Source organism: Triturus cristatus, chromosome 7 (assembly GCF_964204655.1).
Source record: "Triturus cristatus chromosome 7, aTriCri1.1, whole genome shotgun sequence".
NCBI lineage: Eukaryota > Metazoa > Chordata > Amphibia > Caudata > Salamandridae > Triturus > Triturus cristatus.
Window position 1 is genome coordinate 985466182 of NC_140590.1, and position 16558 is coordinate 985482739.

General features: G+C 43.2%; 1 protein-coding gene and 1 long non-coding RNA gene across 2 annotated transcripts in view; one reads left to right on the forward strand and one right to left on the reverse strand.

The window, feature by feature from the left end:
- Window positions 1-16558, forward strand: part of LOC146810960 (protein bicaudal C homolog 1-A-like) — a 273354-nt gene that overhangs the window by 181302 nt on the left and 75494 nt on the right. Inside the window, exons 15-16 of the mRNA XM_085618020.1 lie at window positions 3104-3137; window positions 8554-8708. Coding sequence (XP_085474146.1) covers window positions 3104-3137; window positions 8554-8708 — 189 coding nt within the window. The remainder of the gene's footprint in view (window positions 1-3103; window positions 3138-8553; window positions 8709-16558) is intronic.
- LOC146810961 (uncharacterized) overlaps window positions 8705-16558 on the reverse strand; it is a 179126-nt gene continuing 171272 nt past the window's right edge. The window contains exon 7 of the long non-coding RNA XR_014966660.1: window positions 8705-13257. This is a non-coding gene — a long non-coding RNA (uncharacterized LOC146810961). The remainder of the gene's footprint in view (window positions 13258-16558) is intronic.

The following is a 16558-nucleotide window of genomic DNA, read 5'->3' on the forward strand; positions in this document are numbered from 1 at the left end:
ATGGGGTCTGTGGTGTCAGGTAATGATTGATTTATAGGCGCAGAGTCTACAGCCTGTTCGTCTCCAGAAAGTGCGTTCTCTTTACTACTATTCTTGTTACTAGTCTCATTAGGGATGGGATTTTTCACATTCTTCTTTCTGTTCTTTGACCTTTTCTTTGTAGCGCCTCTCCTCCTCCCCCTTGCTTTCCTTGTTTCATCCGGGGTCATTTGGGGTAGCAACTCTGGCGACCTTTCTAAGTCGGAGCTTATCTGAGAATCTGAAAGCTGAGAGACCGACAAGTCCACATTGTTTGGTAGACTACACCTACCCTCACAAAGCGATCCTCGGACATGATTTACGGGAGATCTTACGTCAGCTAGTTTACCCATGGAAGATCTTTTTTTGGCAAGTGCTAGATCCAAGGATACCCTATTATCCATCAGACTGATGGTTTGGTCAATGAATGTATTAGCCTTAGTAATGAAATTGTCCATAGGTCCTAAAAGCTTGCCCCCGCCCCCCGGTACTTTGGGTTTAATATTATTTCCTCTAGTTAGCACCATAGTTCCAATTAAATCAAAGCAGGGTTTTAGCAACTTATTAAGGAACTGATCTGTGCGAGTATGTATTTTAAAAGCACACAGGTGTAATAACAATAGTGGACCAGAGCATGCAACTTTGCTAAGAGTTCCGGGACAAATTGTTAATGGAGAGATGGCCCGGTCCGGTCTCTCCGGTCCTCGAACGGCCCGCCCTTTGCCCGGGCTTAGCCCCGGGCGCACCCGCGCGCTCCCGGGCAGCGGTTAACTGTGTTCCTAAAATAGTGGAAATAATGGCCGGTGGGGGCGTGGCGACCAGGGAGAGCAGCCCAGGTGGAACTGGTTGGGGTCACTGGGACTCCTGGGCAATGGAGTCCTGCTCTCAGCCCTGTTGAAGATGCAGTAGCCCCTGTTAGAAAGCAGCCCCCACTGGCAACTCCTGCGGTAGTGTTGCGCGCTGCGGGACCCGCGAAGCTGGTCCGGCGAGTTGCTAACGTAGGGGATGGGACAAATACGAGGAAACAATCCTGCAGCAGTCCAGGTAAGACAAAATCCAGTTAGTGGCCCAAAGTAATAAAAGCAAAACTGATTCCAGGTGTGGCATACAGCATGGAGCCATAACCCAACACATTTGGACATTTTCTCAATAACATTCATTTTAATATTTGCAAGCTGCTGTTAAACTGCCACAAAACTCAGTGCAGATTGATGGACCAACAGGTGGCTCAGTAAACAGCATTTCTAAAGAATGCATTCAAATTACGCCATGCTCCCAATTTCACCCTTAAACATTACACCTGGGAGAACGTGCAACTAGGTCCTGCCAACATAAAGAACCAATGGATGACATATATATGGCAATTGAGTTGACCTCATTGGGAGCAGATGCTCTGTTGGATAAAGATCTGTCTTATGGCTGCTTTAAGAAACTACTCAATAAACTGGCAAAACGGGATGCCCTCGCAGCAAATAAATTGCGACCACAGATCTACTGATCTGCAACTTTTTCAGCATATTACATAATTAGATTGATGCAATTACGCTTCAGGCTCTTTCCTACCATTGATTTTCTGCCAAAATGGGTGGTAAAACCAATCAACAAAGAATGCCGGCTCTGAAATGGCCAAAAGGAAACCTTGGCCCACATAGTACATGTTCTGCCTTACTGAACAAGCACATCCTATGGTTATGAACCACCTTTAATTAACACAGCATATGCGCCTGTCAACAAGCCATCCTCTTCTGTCTGCAAGGCAATTATACTCAAGTGGTGAACAGATTAATCAGATATATTATTTATGCTGATAGGGTATTAGAGGTGCTGCTGGAGCTCCTGTCATATTTATTGATGCTGTTTTGTGACTAGGGATGAACTAACAAGTACTGGTAAACCCTAGTTCCCCAGCATATGGCTGTTCTATCCCTGTCACCCTGGGCGCATAGGATTTGAGGATTTTATTAATGGTTTTGACAGCAACAAAATAATGTAGCGCCATACAAAGTAATAAACATACAACAACAAGGCGCAATGCTTCTTGCATAACACCCACCCACCGACAGCCGGAAGGTTCTCTCACCATACAAGGAGGTAAGTCCCAAAGTAATGCGAGAGGCAGTGTCAGTGGTTCAGACCACCATAAGTCTGAATTTCTGTATCTAGTCTGGATTTGTGTGTATCAGGTCGCGCAGTGATGACCTCTCTGTAGTTTGCCCACTACTACCAGATTTTTACATATTTTTGAGGCATCCCTGGGTATCCTCTATTCAGGCACCAGTCTGGGCCCTGCATCCACTCTGCGACTGGGGGCAGTTTGGTATCCTTATAGTGGCGAGCAATATCCCATTTAGTCACAGTCAGGCCTAGCCAGAGAAAGATGGTTGTGTATCAGTCGTCCTCAAATTCCACCATATATATATATGGAGGAGGATCAACCTAGGATCCCATGAAAAGGGAAACCTCATTACTTGGCTCAGACAGGCTAGAATTTGATTCCAGTATGCTTGTACTGCAGCATATTCCCACATCCTATGCATAAATGTACCCTAAGACACAGCACATTGGTGAAAAGAGGGGAAGGCGCTATAACATGAACAGCAATTTAACATTAATATTTACACTTAGAGAACTTTGCATTTTCACAAAGAATTCATATGCATCTCAGGATTAGATATAAACTTGATGCGGTACCATATGTCCATGTGGACAAACTGGCCGTCAACTTTAAATAAGATGACAGGTGGCCAACGAAGTGTTCCACAATCTTTAGCTATTTTGGACTTACTTCTGAACTGAAGCACCTACATTGTTTATGTACTTGTTCTGTACGTATGTTTATAATATCAACTGTTTTAAAATAAATGGTTTTAATTAACTAATAGCAAATACAATCAACTCAACGTTTAGACCTGAAGCACAAAGAATTTTTCAATGTGTAAATTTGCCTTCCCCCAGGAAATACCCGAGTGATTTTCATCTAAGTCAGGTGTTTTAAATATATTTACTCCCTCAAAAATCCTTTGTGAATGAGGTCGTCTATGAGTAAAAGTTTTGATACATTAATATATGCTTTCTTTTTTCCTAGGACTATGAGAGAAAGAAGCTTTTAGCTACCAAAGGTAAAAACATGTTATATATTCTATTTATTCCAGTATTCATCATTGTTATGTTGCCGCAGTCATGACAGTATTGTTCTTAGATTTGTGGGCTGCAAACAGACAATCCTAAAATCAGTTATGATCAAATGGTCTTACTTAATATGAACTGAAAGCATACGGGGATTTTGTCTATTTCATTTTTGGAAAAAAATGATTAACTGTAACAAGTGATTCATAAAATTGTAATAAAAATCAAACAAACGTACCATAGATTTTTAATCAGTATCTCTAAATAACACAAATGGGAATAAGGTTGGAGAGATTATGTGAAACCCAGAACGAAAAGAGATACATGCATAGTGAGTAAGTGACTGGTAAATGAAAATAATTATTAACCATCTCAGAATCCATTTTGAAACTTTTGTAGCAAGTGTAAAGCTATTTAAGACTTTGTCATCCATCTAGTTCATCCACATCTTTTGAAATTCAGCGATATCATCTCTGTCAAAATGGAAAACATGTTATACTATTGTACATTTTATATTATATCAACCCAGTGATCAGAAGTCAGAATGTTCTGCTCTTCTAATGTTTCATATCCATTTTGTTCCTATCAATGCATTCATAATCCTAAACAGTTCCTAGAATTTTCAAGAAGTCGATAAAAGCCACAAATAAAGTTCTTAATGTGATTTAAAACAGTAAATACCTGTGGTGCCCCTCCATCCCTTTATAATGTAATGCAGCCATGGACGATGGAGACCATGCGGCCCCCTCCACTTTTAAAAGTAGGCGGACCCAGGGCATGGGATCCACTGGGCCAAAAGAGGCTTGGGGAGGGGGAACATGTGGTCCCCCTCCCCTCTTAAAAAACAGACAGCCCCAGGGGATGGGTTCCCAGGGGTCTGAGAAGGCTCGGGAAGGGGGGCTACGCTCCCCCTCCCCTTTTATAAAAATGAATGGCCCCGGGGGCTGGGATCCCAAGGGGCTAATTAGGCTCAGAGAGGTGGGGCTGCACGCCCTCCTCCCCTGTTTAATTTATTTGACTGCAGGGTATAGGGTCCCCTGGTTCTTTTAAGGCTTGGGGAGGGAGGCCCCTGGGCCCTTTTAAGGCTTGGGGGAGGGAGGCCGCATGGCCCCCTCCCCTTTATTTTAGAACTGGCCCTGGATGATGTCCCCAGGGCCAAATAAGGGCCTATAGATATGCTTAACCAGGGGAACGGTTCCTGGGGCCTGAAGGCTAACTCTATGCAGCGTAAGTCAAAGGCTGTGCGCGGTGTGGGGTTGGCATCCTGCTGGGGGTTTGGCCACAGGGCCTAGCGGCAGGCCAAGTCCTGGAGCCAACACCCCGCTGGTCACGGCCAAAGGCCACTTCCTGCATAAAAACAATCCTGCATGCAATGGAGGCATCCTTGCACCATGGTGCAAGGTTGCCTGCTTTGTCTTTAGGCTGCCAAAATGGCACCAGCACAAGGGGAAAGGACAGGAATGAGCCATATTGGATATATACGGTGCATTCCTGGCCTTTCCCTGTGACGCACGGCAGTGCAGTAAGGTGACCTGCTGCGCTGCCCTGCACCACTAAACTCGAAAATCTTACCCTAAGTTTCAAATCAGTGATTGTATGGAGTCCAGGTCCACCCATTGGTGGCAATACTTTGAATGAAAAGGCGTCTCGGCCGGAGACCTGGGGATCCGTGATGACTTGGGGTCAGTATCTCCACTCACCAGCACTCCCACACAGGCACTCTCCTGCTTTCCTTATCCAAACGTTTAAGCTAAGTGTTCCCAGCTCTCTCAATTCGATCTTTCATGTCTCCAGGTGGGTATCGGGTCACTGCAGACTATCCAACGCCGCTCTCCTTTTTTGCACCATGATGGAATGATCCAGCCGGCTATTTTTACAAGAATGGCTCACTTTTTGCCAAGTGAAAAATGTTCTGCTTGGGGATGCCCTCTGCTCACGAGGTTGCTGTGAGCCATCTCCCGCTGGAAGACCCAGAATTTTACGTGACTCTGTGAGTGAACGTACTTGATACAGCGAGTCTGGCCAGTTAAAGATAATGCGGTAGGAGTGCCCCCATCCGTACTTTAAGAAAGTCTGTAAGTGGCTTAAAGTCTCTTCAGCGCTGAAGGGTAATGGCTGACAGGTCTTGAAAAAGTGAGATTTTATGTCCTTGGAATTTGATGGGATCTTTTCTTAGTGCTGACAGGAGAATGTCTTCCTTCACTGTGAAATGATAATTGCATGCTACATCTGGCGCTTGCTCTCTCTTGACCATGGATCTCCTGAATCTGTGCTCTCTGTCAATAGCAATTTCACTGGTCTGGTCTGTGGACAAGGTATGCAGAAACAGTTTCTGCACATACGGGAGGATGTTAGAGCCTCCCGCATTGGAAGAATCCCTCCGTATTCTTAAGTATTATCTCTGGAGCATTTTTCCAAATCTCCTGCTTGGGACTGAAGGTACATATGCCAAGAGTATCTCTTGATGCAACATTAAACAACTACTTCCCACGCTACCCTAGTATCTTCTAGTGCCTATGTCTATCATCTCTTGTTTGACTTCTCTGGGCTATTTTGTAAAGTCTTGCTTCACTGTCTGTAAATCATCTCTGAGTGCAGTGAATAAATATTCTAGGAAGGAAGTCTCTGGAGGTGAGATGTCACCCGTCCCTGACTGCTGGAACTGATCCCTTGGAGCAGCCTCAAGTTTTTATTGCACTGATGTGGTGTGCATGTGGAGAAAGTTAGCGTCTTTTTTGTTGTTCTACCAGTACTGGGGTAAAGTCTTGGGAGCACTGTTGATTATGTAAAGTGTGGTCATGATTCGTTCTATTGCGGTGGTCATCCATCACCGAAAATCGCCATAGTCTGTTAGTCTGGGGCCTGCAGGTTGGGAGGTAGCTCTGAGCCAGACACCCCTCATCCAATGAAGGCCTGGAAGCAGTTTTGTTTCAGGACTCATCAGTCCCTGCTTCCCAAATCCGGCGTAGCACTTGAAGAGCAGAGCGCTTGGCCTCTACACAGTCCGCTTGGGGCCCTACGGGGCCAAGTATGTGATTCTAGTTGTGCCCCTCCCATGCTATGCTAGGCGGGTGGGAGCTACGGGCTCTTTCTAATCCTCCAGCAAGAAGTTCACCAGACCCAATGTGCTAAATTGGCTCAAGTTGCCATGCTCCCAAAATGAATGCTTTATATCCTTTTGCCCAGATCTCTCACACTCTAGCACCTCTCTAGTGCCTCAAAGAGTGCATGGAGTAATACTAGGGACTTGCAGTCATGCTGAGATGTAGCAAGCATACCACTTACTGCTGTACAATTGTCAGACAACTCAATTTCTTGGGTGATTCCTCTGTGAGTCTCCCAACAGGCTCCCCGTCCAGCAGCTGCTCTTCTACACCCCTGCACCACAGATGGGGGGCAGGTAATCAGGCTGCCCCCCACCTCACAGTTCCATTTGAGCTAGTGTCTCACTAGTAAGTTGCATTCCGATGGAGTGCCCATGCTCTGCCAATAGGCTGCTACGCCACAGGTCTGCTTAACGCTCCCCGACCAAGCTTACAGTGTAGCTAAGATTGTGTTGGAGGGAAAATCTGTTGAACAAACACCAAGAAAACACGTTGACAAAGCAATATGGGTTTATTACAATATTGCAATGAAAATCAGTCACTACAGGAGTGATCAGTTCACCTCTGTGTAGATGCAACCTGAAGTCTGAAGTACTGCTCAAAACAGAGTTATTTAGTCCCCCAAACCACAAAGGAAAAGGTTACAAGGTAATTACTGACTTAAGCAATGTTCACACAGGACATACAAAATAGCATCAGTAGATGTAGCAATTTCTCAGAAACAGAAGTGCATGTAGGTGGGCCTAGCCTTACATGATGAGTGTGGAATCCCCCTATGTGGGTCTCGGTTCTTGGAATTTAAGCAGAGCAAAGATATATTTATCTAACTGCGCAGCGCGTGGGTATATCCTGCTCAACGCTTACTGGCCAAGCTTATCTGACCTTTTTGCATGTGGTTTCTTTCACCATTCATCTAGCCAGTTAAGTGTGAAGCTGTGGTTTCTGGTGAAGTAGGCATGTGCGTCATTATGTTCCAAGGCAGGACGTGCACCTCGTCATCCACCCTATGTATGTGTTTGGGCCAGGCTTGTCATATCAAGGTACCAAGACAGGTGGTGTGATGGACCACAGAGCACAGAGAAGAAGTGAGCTCTTACATGATTGGTGTATATTGGTTGGTCCCTCTTACATATTGAGATTGTGGTGACCTATTTTTGTGACATCCGCACTAACGACTGTTCCGGAGACTGACGGGAAATATGATCTATTTTTGGGCAGCAGCTCAGCTAACTATCCACAAGATGTTTCATGACATTTAACTTGTGATGTGACCTGTTCATTACTGCACATTGTTATTCATCACATCGGTGCTTCTGTGCAGAGGTCTGTGTTCTTACAGGGGCCTAAAACTGTCTCTAACCTGAAAGCTTTGCATGGAGGTCTGAGGCCTCAGATCTGTGTGGGTCTTTATATAATGTATCCCATGTTTCCCTGTATTATTTGCCACCTTTCCGAAAGAAAGACACCGGCCATTTGTTATAGTTTTAAGAGTGTGCAAATGCCTAGACTTGGCACCAAATAGAACTATAAACAAAATCGAATGTATTCATTTGTAATATAACTTTCCTGCCTGTGTTTACTTTAATTATTAGGCAGGGATCGTTAACGTAGCTCTAGAACATATTTTAACGTTTTTTCTATTCTTATTTGCGGTTTGAAGTATGTAAAGATAAAGGCTAAAAATACCGGCATTAGGGGGTTTTGCTTATTTTTGTACCGACCGGGACAGCTGAATACCAGTGGTAACCCTAAGTGCAGCCCCCATCTTGCACGACGGACCGCTTCTGTCACTTCAGGCAAACAGCGCAGTCCGAGGTCAGTTGTAGCAGGCCAATGTTTCTGAGTAGGTCCTTCCATGTTCCTCGATCGATTTCTGACTTTGGAGGTCAGCAAGGCTCGATATTTGTCTTTTGGCTGCTGGCAGACGGAAGAGCAGGAAAGGCATGTCCTACCCAACTGCCATTTTGGCTTCGTCCTCCTGTAGTAACGATAAACCATTGTTTTTTGTTTCAGTTTCCCTGATAAATAACCCTCCCCATGCTGCCAGTTTAGCACAATGAACAAACTGGAATACGCATACCGTAAGGGCAGACTGCTTCTGCCATCCCTCCTTGTTAAAGGAACAGTGCCAATAGAAATTAGTGCTTTGCACCCTTGGTGGAACGAGTCTGTCAAAAACCGCTACACCAATTTTGCATCTATGCTCAATTTTTCATGCACCTTTTTAAGCATGCTTATTTCTTAACTCAGCAAAATAATTTCTTGGCATATTTTACTGTATTTATTTCCCCTTTTTTGTATTCAGCTATGCAAAGAAAACCCGTGGTCACAGAGGTGAGGACGCCCACGGATACTTGGAGCGGCCTTGGATTTTCTAAGTCAATGCCTGCTGAGGCGGTACAGGAGCTCCAGGGTGTGAACCGCAGACGATACATCTCTTATCTGGCAAAGAATTCTCAGGTGAAGTATTTTGTTTCCAACTGAGCTGTTAATTGAAGTTATTGTGATTTGATAATAGTCCTTGGAAATGATATGTGATTTGCGTGTTTATGTGTTTTAAATTTGGGATGCTCGAATTTCAATGGGTTTCCCTCACTAGTTATCGCATGGGGGGCATATCAGCAAGGGCATTATCGCCGCTTTAGCGGCACTTTTTGCCACTAAAGCTGCGATAATCTTAACGCCCTATCAGCATGGACACGTTACCACGTGTTTCCATGCATTTTCGCCATTTCCCTGAACGCCCAGCTGAGCATCTCTAATGAGATGCAAAGTGGGCGTTCTTCCCCCAAATAACGGGAGAAATGTCGCTAAGCGACATTTCTCCTATTATCTAGCTTCACGCTAACCTGCAGAGCGATAAGAAAAGTAGCGTTAACCGCGGTTATCGCTACTTTTCTTATGCCTGCTTTTAATCTGACTTAGCCATTATATCCAATGGAAGGTGGATATAATGGTTAAGTCTGTCCTGCCCTATCATCAACGTTTCGCCAATCATTGTGCGATTATCGCTGGATTTCCAGCGATAATCGCACAATATGTAGCTATCGATGGTATTTCTATCGCTTTTGAGATAAGCGTCGCTGATAGCGCGCTATCTCAGCGTTAGAAACCAGCGATAGCCGGCGATAATTATCCTAGCGCTAAGTGCGCTTAGCGATAATTATCGCCAGTTGTTGGTGATATACCCCGGGTTGGTGACGTTTCAGTGTCAATCTCATACTCCCCTCTGACGACAAGCACACAGCAAATGATTAATAATTATAATGATAATAAACTACAATGTGAATTCCTTATCCAATTCCAAATTGAGCTCCCACTACTCTATCAAACTTAGCCAGACTCATTAGATAATAAACATTTGTTGCAGGGAATGTCCACACTGTTTAAACTGTATGTGGAGGAACCGAAGCTTTGATATTTGAAAGCTCTGCATTTCCAATACTGAAGTCAGATTGAATGTTTCAATATTGTCGAAAGCCAAAGAAGTGTATGTATTGACAACTGTTTGTTTCTGTGGCTGTACCTTTAAAAAAGCCCATGTTCTGCACTAATGTTTTAACATCTGTGGCACAGATTTACTAACAGTTCATGCAATGCAGCACAGCAAAGCAAGTTGCTGCGTTGCGTGAATAGGAGAGTGAGGGACTGCGCTGTAGTTACAAGGATAAGGCGCTGTTCAGCTCTCTCCCTGCGCTGGCACACTTGTGCCTGGCGTGCGTCAACACAGGCATCCTTTCGTCATGGTGCAAAGGTGCTTACATTATGGGGAGGATAGTTTTTGTGCAGAAAGGGGTACTTTTCTGAACAAAACCTATTCTTAGAAGCGTATTCCTCTTTGTATGTTAGCAGTAGAACGCAGCAGATATGGAGAGAAATTAACTAGGAGAAATAAAGATATTTCTCATTACCATTCTGTTGCAAAACAAGGTTTACAGACTTTAGTACATCTGGGTTTGTGTCAAAATACATGGGTGGATGCACAGGAATGGCAAAGCTCCACCCATTGTAGCGCTTGCGAACGTAAAGTAATGCAAGGCAATGCTATGCGCTTCCTTGTAGTACCTTTGTTTTAGAAAGCCATGCAAAGGTACACAACACAGGCTTTGTATGGTTTTGTAAATCTCGAAACACATTTTGCGTTGTGGCTCTACAAAGAAACAGGCGGACCAACAAAGCAATCTGTTAGTACATTTGGGCCTGTATTTCCTTCCTACTGAGAAGCACTTATGAAACTATTCAAGGGCAGAACACAGGCCCTGAAGCACCTGTGGTGAAGGGGGCCCCACAATCCTTCAGGGTCTCATCACTTCAGGGTGGGCCCATGCCTCCCAATGAATATCTGGGAGATATGGAGGAAGCGGGGGCCCTCTTCACATTCTGTAGGGGGGCATTATTTTACTTTACACCATTGGGAATATTGACCTCCTCGTGCTCTCCCTATCAAATGAAGAGTGCAGTTCATTAGAGCTTGAGATCACTCCCGACACTGTGAGAGAATACCCCAGAAGAACGGGTTCTGGATCAGCGTGGGTAGAGAGACATCTGGAGTAATGAAGGGGAGGGCTTGAGGTGAAAGCAGGCTTTGAGAGAAGTCGGCTATTTTCTGTAAATTCATTATGACGTGTCTTAAAAGCATGTTTGAGACCTTAATTAAGGATTGAGATTTTATGTTCAATCCTGATTGGTTTCAATTTTCTGGACAAATCTTTACAGCAGCGCAGCCACACGAATAACGTGAGGAAAGCCAAGTCTGCATAGCCTGTATTGCACCTAAAGTCTGTTGCTTGTTGAAAATGGGAATCCAGCTTCCATAATTAAAATGGAGCAGACACATCTTCTCTGTCATGTGCTTCTTTCACATGCACAGTGCAGTAACAAGCTGATCCAATACCACGTGGTGTCCCTATGCTGTGCCACAGCACAAACATAGCATACAATCTATATTTGTGGAGAATTTGTATTTCTCAGCGTTCAACAACTCAAACGTTTTGACCAACATGGTTGCATCTCAGATGATGTTTATTTTTCCAGCATACATTAAACTCTGCATGAAGCCTTTAAATATGACTACAGTTTTAGAATCATTTTTGTGTATGTGCTTTTTGATGAGGATAAGACTATTCTCTTTTCCAGCTATTACAATAATTTATGTATGAGTGTCTGGAAAATATGGCCAAGTTGCAGCTTGGGAATCATCAACAATACATGCGTAATTACAAATCGCCAATAAATTCAGATGGGTACGGTAGCAAGAGGTAAAAGGCTGATCAGATTTAGAAGCTTTTGTTTTTTACATTGAGATGTTGGCTGCTGAAATCTCCTTGTGAACAATGTGGTAATCAGCATGGAAACAACTTTTCGCACGTTAGTTCCCGAAAACATGTAATTGCCATAATATCCTCACCCCTGGATTTACTCAAATTCCTGGTAAGGGTATTTTCGGATGGGGAAATTAACTGGGGCACTCCTAACTGAGGCTTGCTAGCCTTTTATTTTACTAGATGAGGAATTGTTGGTTTTTAATTTGGCTAAATGGGTGTGCGTATTTTATCCTCTTTGGAAGGAACAACGGGTGACCAAATGTGTCAATTCTCTGACAAATCACAGTAAAGAATTATGAAAGGCCATAAAAACCCGCCATGTTAGCATTAGCCCACTACATAAATATTGATTTGCCCCTCCTAGCCTAGTGTTATCGGAAATGGCAGAATAAATGTAACACATTGAACAATGGAAAGTCTCATAAATGTTCTGTGTACAGTGTGCAACAGGAAGAACCTTAAATGTTCAAAGACTTCTCCAGAGTTCTTCGAGAATAGCATTTTTGCTCTGTGTGATGTCAAAATAAGCGGAATAGCCTATTATGAGACTACAGCAGCCATCTTTTTAAAGCCCTAGTTAAGCATAGCCCAGAAACACGCATTTCTAAATATCTGAAGAGTTTTAGTTTCAATTGCAATAGATTCATATAATTAATTTTAATATGCGCATATGATTATAATCAGAAAGTAACTTCAACAGTAGGCTTCCATCTTTTTCTGTGGCTTGCCTCTGTACTTGAAACAAAATACAAAAGTGGACTTGGAGACGTTTTATAAAAGTGAGGCATGGGAATTTGGAAGCCTGGAATAAAACCCTCATGTAAATTCTAAATGTCACCTAGCTAAAAATAATGGGTGCATGCCCAGCTGGGGAAATCTGACTATCCAGTTTATGGTTTTTAATTCATCATTAGCCCTTTTATTTTTTGTTCAAAATGGCAAGCTATGACCAATGACCTTAAATATCTTCTGAACATTCTTGAGTTACCTAATGCAAAGATGGATTTCTGTCCACCCTTTGACACTGCCCTCAGGAGACATTCCTCGTTAGTAAAAGACATGGGACTTATTTGCTCTGAGTCTTATGGCTTGGAACCCATGATGAAGCATAGTAAAGTAGTTGGTATGCAGATCCCCTCTAGGTGATAAAATAATTAATTAGACACAAGCAATGCCAAGAGGTTATCTTGAGATGACCAGAAGAACAACTCTTAGAAGGCCAGATCCTTTATCTCTAGGCACTGTGCAGAGTTCCGTAAGAGCTGGAAACACCAAGCACATTGGGCGTGTGATGGTACTTTGCAGTCCACTCATCAAAGGTTAAGTCCTAAAACCCAGCAAAGAGCTAAGCTGACACACTTCCGTGCCCATTAGAGGAACACACATCATTCTGAGCCTATGGCAGTACATCCTCCTATTAGGAAAATATTTTTACTTGGAACTGTAAGTCATTCAAACCAAACTGACGTTGTATTTCCAGACAACATTTGTAAATTGATTATGGCACATACACACTCAAGGGTTTTGCACTAAAAACCAGTACTTTGCGATCTGATTTTATAATCCATTGTGAAGATCTGGCAGTCTTGTGCTCTGCTTCGGCCTTCCGAATTGCTGTCGTTAACCAGGAGACTTTTCTTCACATTTTACGGATCACCAAAGGTTCTCATTGGTCCAATCCAAGACTATAAATAAAGAAGTAATAATTGGAGTGAGAGGTCAGCTAAACAATGTTATATCTGTTGCCTGGTTCCCACTCATTTTGATTATACAGGATAATCCCTCAAAAGAGCAAGAGAAAGGAAGAATAATTAGAAAAAGCAAATGTGGACGAGACATGAATATACAGCTAAATAATCATGCTTCATGTAAGAATTATTGCCTGCACCTTGTTGGTAAGTCCAATTATGGAATTAGCCCTCTCCCCCTAAAAAAGCTAAGGGGCATTGCAGGGGCAGGAGTTACCACTTAACTTAAAGACACTGAATAAAATGGCTTCATTCTCCACCGTGCATTCTCAGCTTCTTCTACTGCAGGTACTAGTCCACTGATGCCTGTCGCAGCTCCTTCCTTTGATTGGTTGAGATGGAAGCCCAATCACCCAAAGCATTTGCTTATGCTTTCCTACTTTTTTGTGGTTGATTGAGCTTTTCTCTTAGTAAAAGCATGGGTAGGGGCCTGGCCAGCCTGTCATCTGTGAACTAGCTCCACATTGGAAAGGCTCAGGGAGGGCCTCTACAGAATGGAGACATTTGTATAACCTGTTGTTAAGGTAAGAGGCAGCTCCTGCTCCCATCTTGCTCCCAAGGTCCACAGCACTCCAGAGGGTAGTTGGGATCTGGCAACACAGAATGCTCCCTTTGCGGGCCTCTCCCAATAGCTATAAGATCTCATCTCAAGAGGACATAAAAACATTAAATGATGCACTTGCACAAACCCAACAATGGTTAGCTCAGAACCATCTCCTACTAAATACTCTCAAAACTGAATTTCTTTTGCTCTCCCCACCCAATCACTCGGCTCCTACCCTTGACTGGATTAAACATCTCACTGTCCTAAAATGCCCCCCTCATGTTGTAGACTCTGCCAAAAGTTTAGGTATCACCCTGGATAAACACTTAAAAATGCAAGCGCACATCAGTGCTACTAGTAGGGGAGCCAATTTCCAACTTAACACACTTAAGAAAATCAAACCTTTCCTACCCCCCGAAGACCTCAGGCTGGTGGTTCAATCCCTGATTATCTCTAGATTGGAATATGGGCTGGTGACCCTTGCTGGACTTCCCAAAGCTAGCTTGGCCCCACTCAGAGCTAACCTGAATGCATCAGCTAGGCTCATAACGGGCTTGAGAAAGTATGATCATATTTCCCCAGAACTTCTGCAACTAAATTGGCTATCTATTGAAGCCAGAATCAGACTCAAGATACCTTGCCTGACTCTTAAAGCCATACACTATAACACCCCGTACTACCTGGCAAATAAGCTTAAACTATCGAGCTCCAGCAGGAACCTTAGAAGTACGTCCACCCTTCTCTTGAAAACCTCCAAGATTCAAAAAGAAAAGATCTTACAACCGTGCTTTCACTGGTCTTGCTCTGAGAATTTGGAACTCCCTGCCATCCGAGATCAGATTCAATCCTTCCACAACAGCCTTTAAAAAACTGGTCAAACAACTACTCTTGAATGAACGTTAACACCATCATCCTGTGATCATGCTTTTGCTTTTATTAATACCCAATTTTGTTGTACTTCACTGATGTGTTTTATTGTATGCTTTTACGTTATTTTGATCTAGTCCTCTATGGCTCCTTAATTGCATTAACTGGTGATCTCGCTGTTGCTTTTGTTAAAAATGTCCTTGATTCGTTTTGCACTTCTCTGTTGTGTGTTATTTTATGACATTTTGCTCTTCGTGTACTAGGGCACCGTGTATACCCCCGACTCGTAACCTGATCGTTTTCCATTATGTTGTACCTTCACCTGCTTTCACTTTGCATTTGTACCCTTGTTTGAACCAACTCTGTACAGCGCTCTGATACCCCTATGAGTCTTGGACGCGCTCTATAAAACTATTTACATAAATAAATAGAATAAGCCCCAAATGAAGTAATCAGATTGTTCCATCCAAGGCTGATAAGTTTTTTTAAATCACACAATCAGATTGATACCCTGCAACATAACATTGTTTTTAGAAAAAAAAAACTTAAAATACTTGCCAGTTTCTAAGCTAGCAGAAGCAGGTCCAGCTAATGCTGGATTTATTAGCGTCTCTAGGCCTTGGATAGGGGAGATTGGGTTTGAGAAGGGACGAGCATTGATTGGTAGTCTCTTTCAATGTTATCTAATGCACCAAAACCCTGCCTGGAGAACAGGTTTGTGGATTTAGCAAAGACAAGATTAACATGGGCTATAAAGGGGGCACTCAAAGGCAAATTGTGAATCAGACTATCAATAACGCTCTCAACCACGAGCATGCCCAAATATGGGACTGGTCCCCAATTGGACAAGTCTCTAAGGAGTGTATGTGCTGCCTAATTCCTTGTATATACAAAAGAGAGAGTGAGGTGAAGTCTAAACTTAAGGCTGACCTGCAGTTGGTGCTATAATCATTTCAATCGGCAAATTTACATTTGTAGAAAAAGATGGGGGGGGGAGCGCTCCTCATCTGAGTAACCCTGGTTCTACCAGTCCCTCACTTATCAATCTAGTGCAGTGTTTCCCAAACTGTGGTCCGCGGACCCCCAGGGGCCCGTGACACATTCCCAGGGGGTCCGCAAGCAATAGTTTTAAAAGCACTTCAAAGTTCCTTGAATAATCTTTAGTTTTCGGGCAACTATAAAAGTGTCAAGATAACATCCAGTGATTAATGTACCTGCTGGAGAGTGATGCGTGTTTTGTTCAGTAGCAGGTTTGACTCATCTAAGGTAGCGCAGAGGGTTAATACGCCTGCTACAAAGAATGTGTACCATGCATTTAAAAAAACAAAAAACTATAGTTTAAGTACATAGCTCAGTGGGTTACTGCTTTTGTCACAGAGATTCTTTTGTTATTGTGCAGTTTATGAGTTACAATCATAATCTAGAACCTTGAGCTATGACCTGCCATCAAACAGCTGCATGCAAACTGCATGGTACAAGTTAGTATGATATCTTTTTTTCCCAGTCTTTCATAATCCTCATATTGCCAAAAAGGTTTGTTTGGGTAGAATTAAACTGTTATAATTAAAGTCAAAGCTATCCCCTATGTTACATTCTGTATCAAGATTTTGTGCTTCTCCAGACCAAGCGCTCGTAAAAAATGCTCACCAGTATGGATGACGTGAATCCTACACCTTAAAGTCCCCTTAGCCTCATATAATATAACATTTTCAATACACCGATTTACACACATACGATTCATTGTCTCTGTATGTGTGTGATGTAAAGTGCACTGACACCCTACACTTGTATGAGAGATGCTATAAAACAAATTGAATACATGTGACA